This window comes from Syngnathoides biaculeatus, chromosome 5 (assembly GCF_019802595.1).
Source record: "Syngnathoides biaculeatus isolate LvHL_M chromosome 5, ASM1980259v1, whole genome shotgun sequence".
Lineage (NCBI taxonomy): Eukaryota > Metazoa > Chordata > Actinopteri > Syngnathiformes > Syngnathidae > Syngnathoides > Syngnathoides biaculeatus.
Genome location: NC_084644.1, coordinates 19,956,437 through 19,969,735, shown reverse-complemented (window position 1 = coordinate 19,969,735; position 13,299 = coordinate 19,956,437). Strand labels below are relative to the sequence as shown.

General features: G+C 41.1%; 1 protein-coding gene across 1 annotated transcript; it reads right to left on the bottom strand.

Moving 5' to 3' along the window:
- Positions 1 to 11,479: 11,479 nt before the first annotated feature.
- On the bottom strand, positions 11,480 to 12,772 carry pou3f2b (POU class 3 homeobox 2b). The gene is given in 1 exon segment (XM_061820343.1): positions 11,480 to 12,772. A coding segment is annotated over 1 exon segment (1,293 nt).
- Positions 12,773 to 13,299: the final 527 nt, after the last annotated feature.

The following is a 13,299-nucleotide window of genomic DNA, read 5'->3' as shown; positions in this document are numbered from 1 at the left end:
TTAAGCAAAAAACAATTTATACTTAACCTACAGCTTCTCAAATTTGTTCTCATAAACCTCTTTGGTGACCTCCCGGAAACTGTATAGTTACACAGTATTTTGACCACTGATTGAATTCAATTTACTCCGTACTTGAACCATAATTCCTCCCCCATCCTGGATGTGTGATTAATCATTGTGCCGTAGGCTGGGCATGCTGTTCTGCACCTACCACCTGCTACCCCTTATGCTTTAAGTTCTGTTGGTGTGAAAATATTGTACCCTTCGGCCTCTGCGTGAACTAAATGTTGAATCCAATCCAGGTGGATGACTAATGTACGTCTGCTTCTGATTAAGATCCAAACGTGAATGTTGCACATTGGAGTTGATGTATCAGGGTCGTTTTGTTATGCCATAATGATAAATACATAGCTGGGTGAAATTCCTTTCGAAAATCCATTCATTTTACTGATATCAGTATTTCAATTATTGGCAGCTGTTATCAAGCAAAATGTGAGGACAATATTCAAAAGTAATATTTTTCAGACTTGTGTCCAAAATGAAATTGATGATGATTTGCAACATGTTTTCTGAACATGGTAATGACGTTTTTGTAAACGGGCACATATCAAAATATTACAACCGAGTCAATTTGGTTAGTTCAATTAGAAAAATGAAACTCAAAATGCAGAGATGTGCTACACATACTCAGAGTGAAATAGTAATAAATGAAAACCTCAAATTCACAATCCCCTGAAACTAGAATATTACTGTATGTAACAAAGACTTGAGAAATTATGAGAATGATATTTAATGTAGATGATAGGCAGGAATTTGCCCTCTGAAAAAATATTTTCCCAACTCTTTAATGAATCAATATTATTTGTGGGAACTGAAATGTTGACTTTTGTACCACATTCTAACGTATTGAGATGTATCTATATACACACATGGACAAAATAGTTGGTATCTCTCTGTTAATGAGAGAAAAAAACCTCTGGGTTCACAAAACAAAGTAATAATAAATGGAAAATTTAATGTAACTGATCCTTCCATCCACTAATTTTCTGTACCGCTTTTCCTCACAAGGGTCGTTGCTAGAGCCTATCCTAGCTATCTTCGGGCATGAGGCGGTGTACACTCTGACCTGGTCCCGAACTAATCACAAGGCAGAAAGAAACAAACAGCGATTCACACTCACATTCACAGCTTTGGACAAGAGTTTTAAATGAACCTACCCCTCATGTTTTGGGATGCGGGAGGAAACCCACACAGGTATGGGGAGAACATTCAAACTCTACTGAGGCAAGGCCAGAATTGAAACCACAATCCTCAGAACAGTGACGCAGATGTGCTTCACCGGTTGTCCACTGTGCTGCGTAATGAAATCTAACCAATAAAATGAAGACTTTCCTTCTGAATTGTGTGTTTGTTTGTTTGTTTTTTTAAATTTCTAACATGAAACAGGCGTGGACGAAAATTATGATTCCCTTAATATTAGGTGCACAACCTTTTGAGACAGTCACTGCAGTAAAAACAATTTTTGTATTGTTGTATGTGACTTCGGCACCTCTCAGCAAGTATTTTGGTTTCAAGGGTACTTTCTCCAGAATACATGTTTCAGCTTCTTGGGGTTTGTGAATAATTGAAGAAAAAGTGGTGAAACTGGATGAGATTTTCTCTTTTTTTTTTTTTTTTTTTTTTTTTTTTTTAGTACAAAAGGTCTGGTGTGAAGCCAAAGAGAAAAGTACCGGAGGAGATGGTGCATAATGTTAAAATTCCACCTTGGCACAGCCTGATTGAGGATGAAAGCACAGATGATACATTCACCATAAAGCTAATTCTGTATTTTAAATATAGGAGGCAACATAACATTAACCCTAAAACTGTTTGGGAGCATCATTCAGCTTTCAACATGCATTGCTAAAGATAATACTGCAAGCAATAATTCAGTTTTACACCAAGAATAACAGACGGGAATATCATTGTGAGTTAAAAAAAATGAAACAAAGTTGGAACCGACATTTCATATCTGTAGTTAATAGTTGGCTTGGTATGTATTTATATTGTAATGTATTTTTTTGTCTGACATTTCCAGTGTAAGTTTGCAAAAACACAAACTTAAAAATAAAAATGTTCTAATGGGAATGTAATCTGAACCTTTTAATGACCCATGTAACTTCAATGGATGACACTGATTGACCAAAGTGCATTTGTCTGATGTTCCTCACAGTGGTCAAAAGGAGCCCTCATGGCCTTAGTGTGCTTGCTCAGACATGTAAAAAATTAGAGGGAACGTTGCTCACTAGTCCAAAGGACATTCTCCCAGGACCTTTGTCTCATGTCAATATGCCCTTTGACGAATTCCAGTTTCATGTTTTTATTTCATTTTTTTTCCTCGTCTCCTCCTTTGTCAAGTCCTCCTATGAAGTCCATCTTGGCTCAAGCAACCACAGACAGTGTGATCCGACACTGATGTATTTTGACCTTGGTGTTCACCTTTCATTTCTTTGAAGGTTGTTCCGGTTACCATTCGTATTATGGGTCTCTTCAGCTTGTCATCAAGTTTCCTCACAGGAACATCAAGCTGCTTGGAGATGGTTTATAGTCTCATATTCTCAGAAGATTGGAAAGTCTAATCTCCTGAGACACATCTCTCCGTCACTTACTCTGGTTACTTGTCACCCTTGAAATAGGCTGACTGACTGAGTTTGAAAATTAATATTTTTCAACCCAATAATGTATGTATCTCTCCAGATGATTGCCATGCTTTCTCTTGTAGATCAATGAGGATAACAACAGCACATTTATTTGTACTATTGTATAACATAGACGATCCAACATAGTTAAAAGTAAAAAACCTAGCTTTAGCAACATTACCGCACTGTCAAACTGGGATGGGAAGTGTGAGGGTTTCTCGAATTGATGGAAACTATTGTTGAATTTTTTTTGGGGGGAGGGGGGTTGTTTAGGCTGTAGGCAAATGTATCGGAAATATCAGATTGATGGGCATCCATCCAATTTCTGAACAGCTCACCCTCACAGGGGTTAGGAGACTGCCGGAGCCTATGCCAGCGATCATTGTGCAGGAAGTGCGGTACACCCTGAACTGGTTCCCAGCCAATCCCAGGGCAAATGGAGGCAGACAATAGGAGCACTCACAATCACACCAACAAGCAATTTAGAGTTTCCAATGAATACATGTTTTTTTTAGGATCTGTGAGGAAACTGGAGTTTGAAAAGAGTGTCAGAACTATTGTATGTCTTTATCATTATACAACTGCAGGAAGACAAGAGTGCCAAGGTTGTAATGAGTAGTTAGGATCGCACCGCTTGTACTGTATATATATTGTGCAATTTTCACCAATTTTATGAAGCTCTTCATGTCCTTACTATTATGCAAGTCCACCACCTACATTAGCCTTGATGATTAGGATTGCCCTTACTATGAATGCCACAATTTTAAATCATCAACATCAAAGGGCGGTTGTTTCAGGATGGGTGACATTTGGCCATATATAAAATCAATTGCTAATTTCAAACAATTTGACACTTTACCATTATTGATCAGATAATATGAAAATGGACCATATAATACTGGACGGACTATTGTAAATGATATTGTCATAATCTGGCTATATGAGGGAAAGCGCAGTCAGTACCAGAATGCAAATGGCGGAATGCTCCTTTTTGACGTGGCCCTCTGCTGTTTTGCAGTCTATTAAAACCACAGGGAAAAGTGACACGAGCTTGTCTTCTTAACTACCTTTTAATGAATTGTTTGTGCCTGGATTAATGATGTATATTGTGGCCCTGTAATGCGCCCTAATGACAGAGAATAGGGCGGCCTCAACTGGAGTATTAATTTAGCCTCCCTCCCCAATGATGATTCGTCAGTCAGGGCTCGGTGTGAGGACGCAAACAGGATTCATGGAGGCTTTCCTGCACTGCTGTTTGATTCCTCACTCAATTTTCTTTACGAGGCTGTTTTATTCAAGGGGAGAACCGCAGCAATTTGTTCAGCATTTTACTTGTTTGTTAAAGCTCTGCGATATCAGCACGGAGGAATCTCTGTGGTATGAGTAATAGATCCAACCCTAAAATGTCAATGAAGAAAAGGATGAGGTGACAGTGAAAATTTGTACCTTGTTGGGTGAGCTTTTGGGAGTATTAATGTTGTGTACATTCAGTTCAGCCCAGTTGTCTCTTCTATGTCTGACCTACAGTGTATTTTTTTGCATTTTTTGTTTTGGAAGATAAAATGAAAATGTCAGCCGGGTAGGCCACTGGTAGGCTTATGAAGCACCCACGTTGCAATTTCTTTCTAAATCCAAAAGGATTCTACTGTACACAATTTTATTTGATGTACACAGTTGGAGTTTTTAGCCTTTCTCCCTTTCCTGAAGCCATGCCTGAGTATATTTAGTGTAAAATTGTATCCTGATCCATCTTTGCGATTCAGATCCCCCCCAGTGTCCTTATCTCTTCTCCATCAGCGTAGTAGTAGGCACTGTTTAAAGTGTGAGACATGAGTGGAATTTCTCCCTCAGATATCTTGAAAAGCTTGGTGCTTCCTTCCTCCACAGTACCCGGGATGAATGTTGTATTTCAGATTATAATGTTGTTGTTGTTGTTGCTATCAGTTATTTAAAGCTAGATATCAAAGGCATTAGAATCGATTTTGATGAAAAAAAAAAGTCCACCCACGTTGACACTTGCAGATTATGCTGTGCATATTGCTATTTCACACTAAAAACTAGTTCCACCAAAATAATTAAAATGGTCAAATTCTAACCATTTCAAAACTTCAAGTCAGACAATTTTAACATACAGTGTATACACAAAAGAAGATAATTCGCTATCTATATTGAATGTAAATGATTTGAATATCAGGCCTCTCTTTCATTTTGCCTGAAATGAGCTTGGCAGTTTTGAGGAGAACATTTTTTAAAAAATATTTAATTTTCTGAAGCTGCTGCACCTCTTTTGGTGTTGTACATCACATTTTTACAACTGGTGGCATAAAAGGAAATACACAATACATATTCATTTGTTGATCCGGTCTTTAAAAAGTCACAGAAATTGCCTGCAATAATGTAAAAAAATGGACAAATCTAGTAAATGTGTTATGAATGTAATCCGAGAAGTGTTTGTGAGTGGAGTTCAAATACGATACAAAAATAAAGGGACACTGAGAAGAAATAGTCTTGTTTTGTTAGACTTCAACAGTGGATATAAAAGGTATACACATCCTTGCTAAAATGACAAGGTTTTATGGGGGGGGGGGGGCGGGACTATGCAACATGAGACCAAGATAAATCATTTCAAATCATTTGACCTATAACCTTTACAACTCAATAGAAAATAAAATAGCTGAGAGATATGAAGAGGATGGAATATTGTGGTCACATGTACTAAATAGCCAGTACTTTCCTAAAATTGCTACAGTAACTTCAATGTTCATGTTCTTGATCTGTTTTCTTTTCATCTTATCATCAGTTAATGAAGGACGTCCCGTTATTTTGACACTGTTGTGCCATATATTTTCCATCTGTCATCATTTTGCTGCATGGTTCAAACCCCAATTCCGATGATGTTGGAAAAACAGACTACACTGATTTGCAAATCATTTACAACTTTTATTCAATTGAATATGCAACCATAACAAATGTTTTAATGTACAAATATTCTCTCATTTTGAATTTGATGCTTGGCTGCAACATGGTCCAAAAAAGCTGGGACGGCGGTGACAAAAGCAAGGATGGGGCAAAATTCACCTCTTTGTGAACAACAACGGTCCAGCAGTTTAAGAACAATGTTCCTCGATATGCAATTGCTAGGAATTTAGGGATTTTATCATCTGCAGGCCAGAAACCTTCAAAACCTTCACAGAATTGGGCCAAATTTCTGAAAGTAAGTGGCAAGGCCGAAAACCACTATTGATCGCCCGTGAGCTTCGATCTGTCAGGCGGCACTGCATTGAAAAACAGCATAATTGTATAAAGGATATTGCCATGTCGTCTCAGGAATACTGCAAATAACCATTGTCAATTAACACATCTACAAATGCAAATAAAACTCTACCATGCAACACGAACAACATATATCAACAGCACCCAGAAACCCTGATGGCTTCTCTGGGCTTGAGCTCATATGTAAGGAAATAAATATGTGCCACCGGGATTTGAATTTTAAATGCCACAGAAAACACGATTTGAATTTGAAATGTAAAGTGATCACATTTTCAGTAGTTGTATTTCAGTGTTAACAACAACAATGTTAACAATTCAACTGGCTACAATTCGCTGCCTGAAATTCGCTGTCTAAAATTCACCGTCTGTGCCACTAGGCAAGGTTACTTCAGGTCACAACCAAACACCCAGCCAATTCCAGTTACACTTTGTTCGTCACATGAGGTCACCTACTAAGAAAGCGTAACTGGATTGGCTGGCTGTTCGGTTCTGACTTGAAGTAACCCTGCCTGGTGGCACAGACGGTGAATTTTAGACAACGAATTGTAGCCGGTTGAATTTCAGACAGACTTTTCAGTCCCTAACAATGGCAAAAGTGTTGAAATGTTGTCTTGGTTTCATTTTCTTATGCCGCAAAAACCCGACATTTGAACTCAGGTGTGTAGACTTTTAACGTCTACTTAACACTTTACACAAAAATATATATATATATATTTACAAAACCTTCTAACATTCCTGATTGCTTGAAGTTGACCACCAATGTCTCTTGAGGACTTGGAAGGATCGGGGCTCAGATGAGCATGTCGAGCAATTATAGCCGGGATAATAACGCAGTGATGGGGTGACACGATTCGCTCCACTGATCGGCAAAGTTCATATGAAGTTCTAATTAAACCCTAACTCGTTTACAAATGAACGCACACACGTATTTGTGTGCTTAAGTGCGCCGGCTGTAATTAGCTGCAAATCAACTGAGCGAGATGGAAGAACAGCAATGTCAAATATTGGAACGACACAATTTTGACTTGTGTGTGTGTGTGTGTGTGTGTGTGTGTGTGGCGCACAAAAAAAACCAAAAAAATTCTTCCTCACAAGATGTGACTACACTATATAACAAACAGAAGCGTATAAGGCAATTTCTTATCAGGAAATCATGTTGAAACATTACGAAACTTTAACAAGTTAAATTTTCACAAGGCCCAATTTTGTGGCTCTTGCCCTATTGTCTTTGTGTTATGCGTTCAAGGTCCCTTTCAAACGCCAGTCTGTGATATAAACTCTTATAATAATAAGACTTACACTAAAAACGTTTTTCTCCCTTCATGCATACAGTAATTGAGCATCTGAAGATTTGCTTCGGTCTTATTTGTTAATAACAAGAAATCCAATGATTTTTGGAAGTAAGGCACCAATAAACAAAAATGAAAGCTGTCTACTGTGTTTGTGTATCAGTAAAAGATGAAGTGTTTGGATTCAAGTCAGTAATCAAATGCCAATCAAGCAGCACACATGAGTGAACTCCCGTTTTGCTTCAGTTTGGACTACCCCCCCCCCCAAGATCTGCTTGTCAGCGTTCTGTAATCCCAACAGTGGTTTATTTCTAATAAATCGAAGAACAATCAATATTCTTGTTCACTTCCAGTGTGCCAGGAACGCCACAATCCAGAATTAATGTCATTTCACCCTCGTGCTTGTCTTACCTTGACTTGTCAAAATGTCTTTGGCGAGAGGCGACGACACCCTGCTCGATCCAAGCCAAGGCCAAAAGGTAATCAATTTACGAAAAATAGGGAGCAACGTGTCAGAGTTGAGAAGTTGGAAGCCAAAAATGTCCAACACGTGTCTTGTGATCTTCTCACCCTTCCGGAGGAGAATACCGATTGGTGTTGTCTTTTGTAGACGTATTTTGGGGACTTGAGAAGAAATTGTGGTTGGCACATTGAAGACTGCTGCATTCATCTGGCCACCATGCAGCAGTTTCAGAATTATTATCAGATCATCTTAACATTTGCCATAAAAATCTTTTCAAAGACACAAAAGTGGCAATTGTGTCTCAGTCTTACTGTAACTAAAAATCACTAAAGATGCATTTCTTTTAAGTAAGAGCATTTTAATATGTATCATGTTTGTGTGGATTAAAGTGTCACTTGTTTACTCAAAAGACTTGTAAAGTTAAAATCACTTTAAAAAATCGGCTTTTGTATAAAATCAACAAACCATTAAGTGAAGCGTTTTTGTTAACTGTTTTTTTTTTTTTAAGGAAAAATGGGATATTGTATTTTGGTGTTCGATGTTTTGGAATACATTTTGTTTTTTTGGTTACTTGGTCCCTGTTTCCTCTCAGATTCACCAGATAAAAAGGTTTCTTCACACTGCAGCCTTTCGTTTTTGCATGTTTAGCATGGTCGAAGTCAATATTTGAGCAGCCACTCTTCTTTGAAATCTTCTCCTCATCAGGGGCGGCTCGAAAGCCAAATAGAATCACTAGGGGGCGCTACAGCACTGATTACACCTTCACTATGTTTTGCGAGCACCTCAGCACCACAAACACTTCACTTTTTCCTTCTTCGGAGGTCTAATGGGAAATTTCACCTAAATAAAGAGGAAAGTGTAATTAACGTGAGGCCCTATTAATTGCGTTTGCTGGGGGGATTACGTGCCGAGCACACGGGTGTCCTTTTTGGATAAGAGGGGCGCACGTAGCGGACTTCTAACAAACAGTAAACGCTATAGAAACGCCAGTTCTAAACCGTTCTATAAAGTCAAACTCTCAATTTTACACGAAAATTAACTGCTCTTGGAATGACCTGATCACATCGCCTTAAATTAAAAAACGCCATAAAAATAGCTGAGTTGGAAAAGGAGACTAAATAAGAAACAGTAACACTTAACTTTTTACACACAGTCATATTTAAGGTCATTTTGTTTTATGACTTCATTAAATACTATTTAAGACGTAATGATATCCGACTGTTCTACAAAATGACTGCATTTATGCCCATGGGGCAGCCAATTGGTTGAAATCGTTTCACTGCAGCAGTTTAAACAAATGTCTTTGCTAATTTGTTTCTGATCAAATGTAACTGCTCAACAGCATCGTCATTAATTCAAGATATCCTGTTGGCTGCGACGCAAAGTAGGAATTCAACTCAATATACCACTGCAGTATTTTGTATGAGTGGATTTTTACTAATTACTATTATTATTATTATCAGTAGTAGTAGTAGCAGCAGCAGTGTTGTTATTGTCATTGTTGTGGTGTTGTAGTCTTTTCATATGAAAAAACATGCATTTTTAAAGCATGCATCTAACACCCCGTAGACCATTCAAACTATGCGTTTATCTTATGTTAATGTCTAAATATTTCATTTTTAGTGCATGTTTTTTCAAAGGCCTTTCGGTGGAGCGCCAATCGCTGTGAGCCTCATAAAAAAGAAAGTCTGATTTTAAAAGCAACCTGGTCCACAAACAAAAACAACATTGAAGACACACAGTAAGGCCTTAAATCAAGGCAGGAATGAGCTCACTCTTGATTTCAAAACACATTTAGTCCCGATATGGGAAAAAAAAGCTGTTTAATATCGTGCCCATCATTTAAAAATGTGCAAGTCCGTTTGTTCTTAGAAATAATGCAGCACCCCCACATTTATCATCTTGGAACGCCACTTTTATCCAGGTAATACTATAACCGTCAACGAACAAACATAAACGTGAAAAAAATCACTGAAAAAAAAAGGAAAATAAAAACAGCGTCGGATTGGTGTAGAGCAGATGTAGAGCCCACAACTTGGATTTGCAGGGAATTAGGACTTGAAGCGATTGATTAAAGCTAGTGAAGAAACATTTGGATGGAAGAAGGGTCTCTCTTGCAGCGACGAAAATAATTCCGACGAGAAAAACAAATCCTTGCAAATGCTGGAAATGTTTGGCTATAAAAAAAAAAAAAAAAAAAAAAAAAAAAGAGGCCGTCAACGGAATAAAACAACGTATATACATTTAGCCACGGAGATCCAAATTAAAATTATATTCCCTACAAAACCAAAGACTTAAAAAAACACCTCCATCCTCCTTGGTGTCCTCCACAAATTCAATTGCTGAATAAATTACAAAAAAACAGACAAAACAAATACCAAATAAAAGGCTTCAAATTGATGACAACAAACTGATGAAGATTTATAACAAAATTGCTGAAGGAAACTTTCAACTTGAAAACAAACACTGCGACGTCGTACTAATAATAATAATAATAATTTTGATCAATTGCTGCATTTTTGGAACATTGGTGTATGTTTGGGAACAAATAAATCGTTGTATTTACTTTAGTTTTCAGCCGCGCTGACTAAATTCTTGAACCACTTAAAGGCTTTAAATCTAAAATTCAGTCTGTAAAGCATTGGTGCGAATTCACCTTAGAATTCACAATTTTCTGCAGTAGTGTGAGCGAGTCAAATTTAAGAGCATTTCAACTGAATTTACATGGACAAAAGAATGTATATATACATATACATAAAGCGCAGCCGCGAACGGCCAGAACGATAAATAACACACAGACACAAGGCAGCAGGTAGATTATGAAGGAAACTGGATTTTAAAAAGTCTTTTTTTCGGGAATATTAATCCAAAAAGTGCCCCAGTGGAAAAAGAACGATGGAACCATGACATTTAAAGTACGAACAATATTTACAAAAGTAGATGGAAATGTGATTATTGTGGAAATCAAGAGCCCGTCACGATCTGCGTATGATGCAACCAATCTTTCTGGCAGAAAGAAACTAAAGGAGAATAAAGGCGACGGGGGGTTGAGGTGGGGGGGTTGATTCATAATAGGACTTTGTAGATAATCACCACCGTTTTGAGTCTGTGAGCCACCCCAATGTAATCACCAATATCTTAATGATAACATCTGATAACATCGATACGTGTTTGTTTTGGATGATGAAATCCTGAGCGGCAAACAGGAGCTGGATGGCCATAAAATGAAAGCAAGGCTGACAGATGCTCAGTGCGAGCTCGCCTCTTTGGTGGCCCGCAGCCTCCAATCAAGCAGCAAGCACATCTCCGCTCCATGGAGCGACCCAACTAAGACGCCTACATTTTTTCCCTTTTGTTTTGTTTAACTTTCCTTTTGTTGTGGCCCAAGCTACTCGCCTTGAAAACGACGGCATCCTGCTTTCTTGTCCTCCTCCTATGTTCTAACTCCTTTAAACCGATTTTTTTTTGGGGGGGGGGGCAACACCTTGAAACTGCGTCGAATGGACTCACAGTGCTCGGCTGGTATCCTCAGAACAGAACAGAACAGAACAGAACACACGTTGAGCTCTTGGGGGAGAGATGAGAAGGGGGTCGTCCTGTCCGACCCCCCAAACCCCCACCCCCCCACCCGCATCTCCTCTCGTTCTCACTGCAGATATGTAAGTACTCACTGCTATTCGTTATACATAAAACACCCACTATGGTCTCATAGTCCAGCGATTTATATATAAATCGAAATCTTAAGGGAAGCCCTGCAGTCGTCGAGCGAGGCGGGCTCATTGAACCGGGGTCTGGACCCCGTGATGGGGCGGCGTGTCCCCGTACACGTCCTCGCTCCCCGGCAGAGCTCCTCCGGGAGGCGTCATGCGTTTCTCCTTCTGTCTCCTGTTACAAAACCAAACCCTCACCACTTCTTTCTCCAAGTGCAGACTGTCCGCCAGTGAGATTATTTCCGAGGCTGCGGGTTTTGGGCACTTCAAAAAATGGCTCTCCAAAGCCCCCTTAACGCCGACCTCGATGGAAGTCCGTTTTTTCCTTTTCCTGCCCTGCGCGGCGATTTTGTCCAGACTGGTCGGGCTGCCCGAGGTTGAGTCCGCCTCCTCCAGCCACTTGTTCAACAGAGGCTTCAGCTTGCACATATTTTTGAAGCTGAGCTGCAGGGCCTCAAACCTGCAAATGGTGGTTTGGGAGAAGACATTCCCGTACAAGGTCCCCAGGGCGAGCCCCACGTCCGCCTGCGTGAAGCCCAGCTTGATCCTCCTCTGCTTGAACTGCTTGGCGAACTGCTCCAAGTCGTCCGAGGTCGGCGTGTCCTCGTCCGAGTGGTCGTGGTGGTTGGGGCCATGCTGGTGTTGCTGCTGCGACGGCGGATGGCTGTGCTCGCTCAGGTGCGGGCTGTGGTGGTCCTCGTGCGGGTCTCTGAGGTTGTGATGGTGGGACCCCTGGATCAGCCCGTTGACGCCGAAGCTCGGCTGAGAGTAGATCAGGCTTTGGCCGTTGCTGGTCGCCATGCTGGGGATGTGCGCCGCCGCCGCCGCCGCCGTGGTGGTCCTCCACGCCCGCGCGTCGTGGTGGTTCTGGTGCACTTGCAGGTGGGACGGCGGCCGCGACTGGTGCTGCAGGTTGCCGCCGGAGGTGTGCATATCGTCCCGTGCGCTCTGCACCGCGGGCTTGATGTCCTGCTCCGAGGACCACGGGGCCGCCTCACCGTGGGACAACGCGGTAATCCACTGGTGCGCGTGGCTGAGCGCGTGGCTGTTGCTCTGCAGCTGGTAGTCGCTCTGCAACAGGCTCTGCGCGTCCCGGTACGCCGCCGCTTGCTGCTGCATGTTACCGGGCTCCGAGTGCACGATGGATGCGCTGGAGGTGAGGATGCTGTAGTGGTTGGACGCTGCGGTCGCCATGACGCTCGGAGCCGGACTGCTAGCTCGCATTAGAACCAGCTGGCATTTGACGCACGCATCCTGTGCTGCTGCTGCTGCCTACAGGCGGCTCCCCTCCCAGGCGCTCTGCCGAGTGGACGCCGAGACTCACCTGCATCTCGGCACCGCTCCGCCCTGCGCGCTCATTGGCCGCGCCGGGGTGATGGACGTCGTCGCTAAGAGCAACGGGTCGTCGATTGGCCGCAGGGAACTGGCTCGTCTCTTTCTTGATTGGGGTGTGAGCAGGAAGGAGGATGCGTGGAGGAGAGCGTTGGAGTGCAGCATGGAGGCGCAGAGCGGCAACTGTAAGGCAGAGTTGATTTATTTGGATTATCACGCACTGTCATGACTCAAAGATATATTCACCCTTCTTCGGCGTACCTCGTAAAGTTTCATAAAAGCGGCGATGCCCATGCATTTAATATAGCTCTTGCGAATTGTCGTGATGTGAACATATTAGGTGTGTATCTTCAGAATCTAGTTTGTGTCATTCTCTAATTTGCATCATTGTAACAATCAACACTTGATTGGTATTTCAAATGTTCTTTTTTTTAGAAGCAGTCCTGACGTGACGTATCTACTCATGTTGTATGGTGCACGTGCAACAGGTTTATCGAAATATTGTTGTATGGCTGCCATGACTTCAAGTGTTGATTGTTGAAACTTGCAATTCA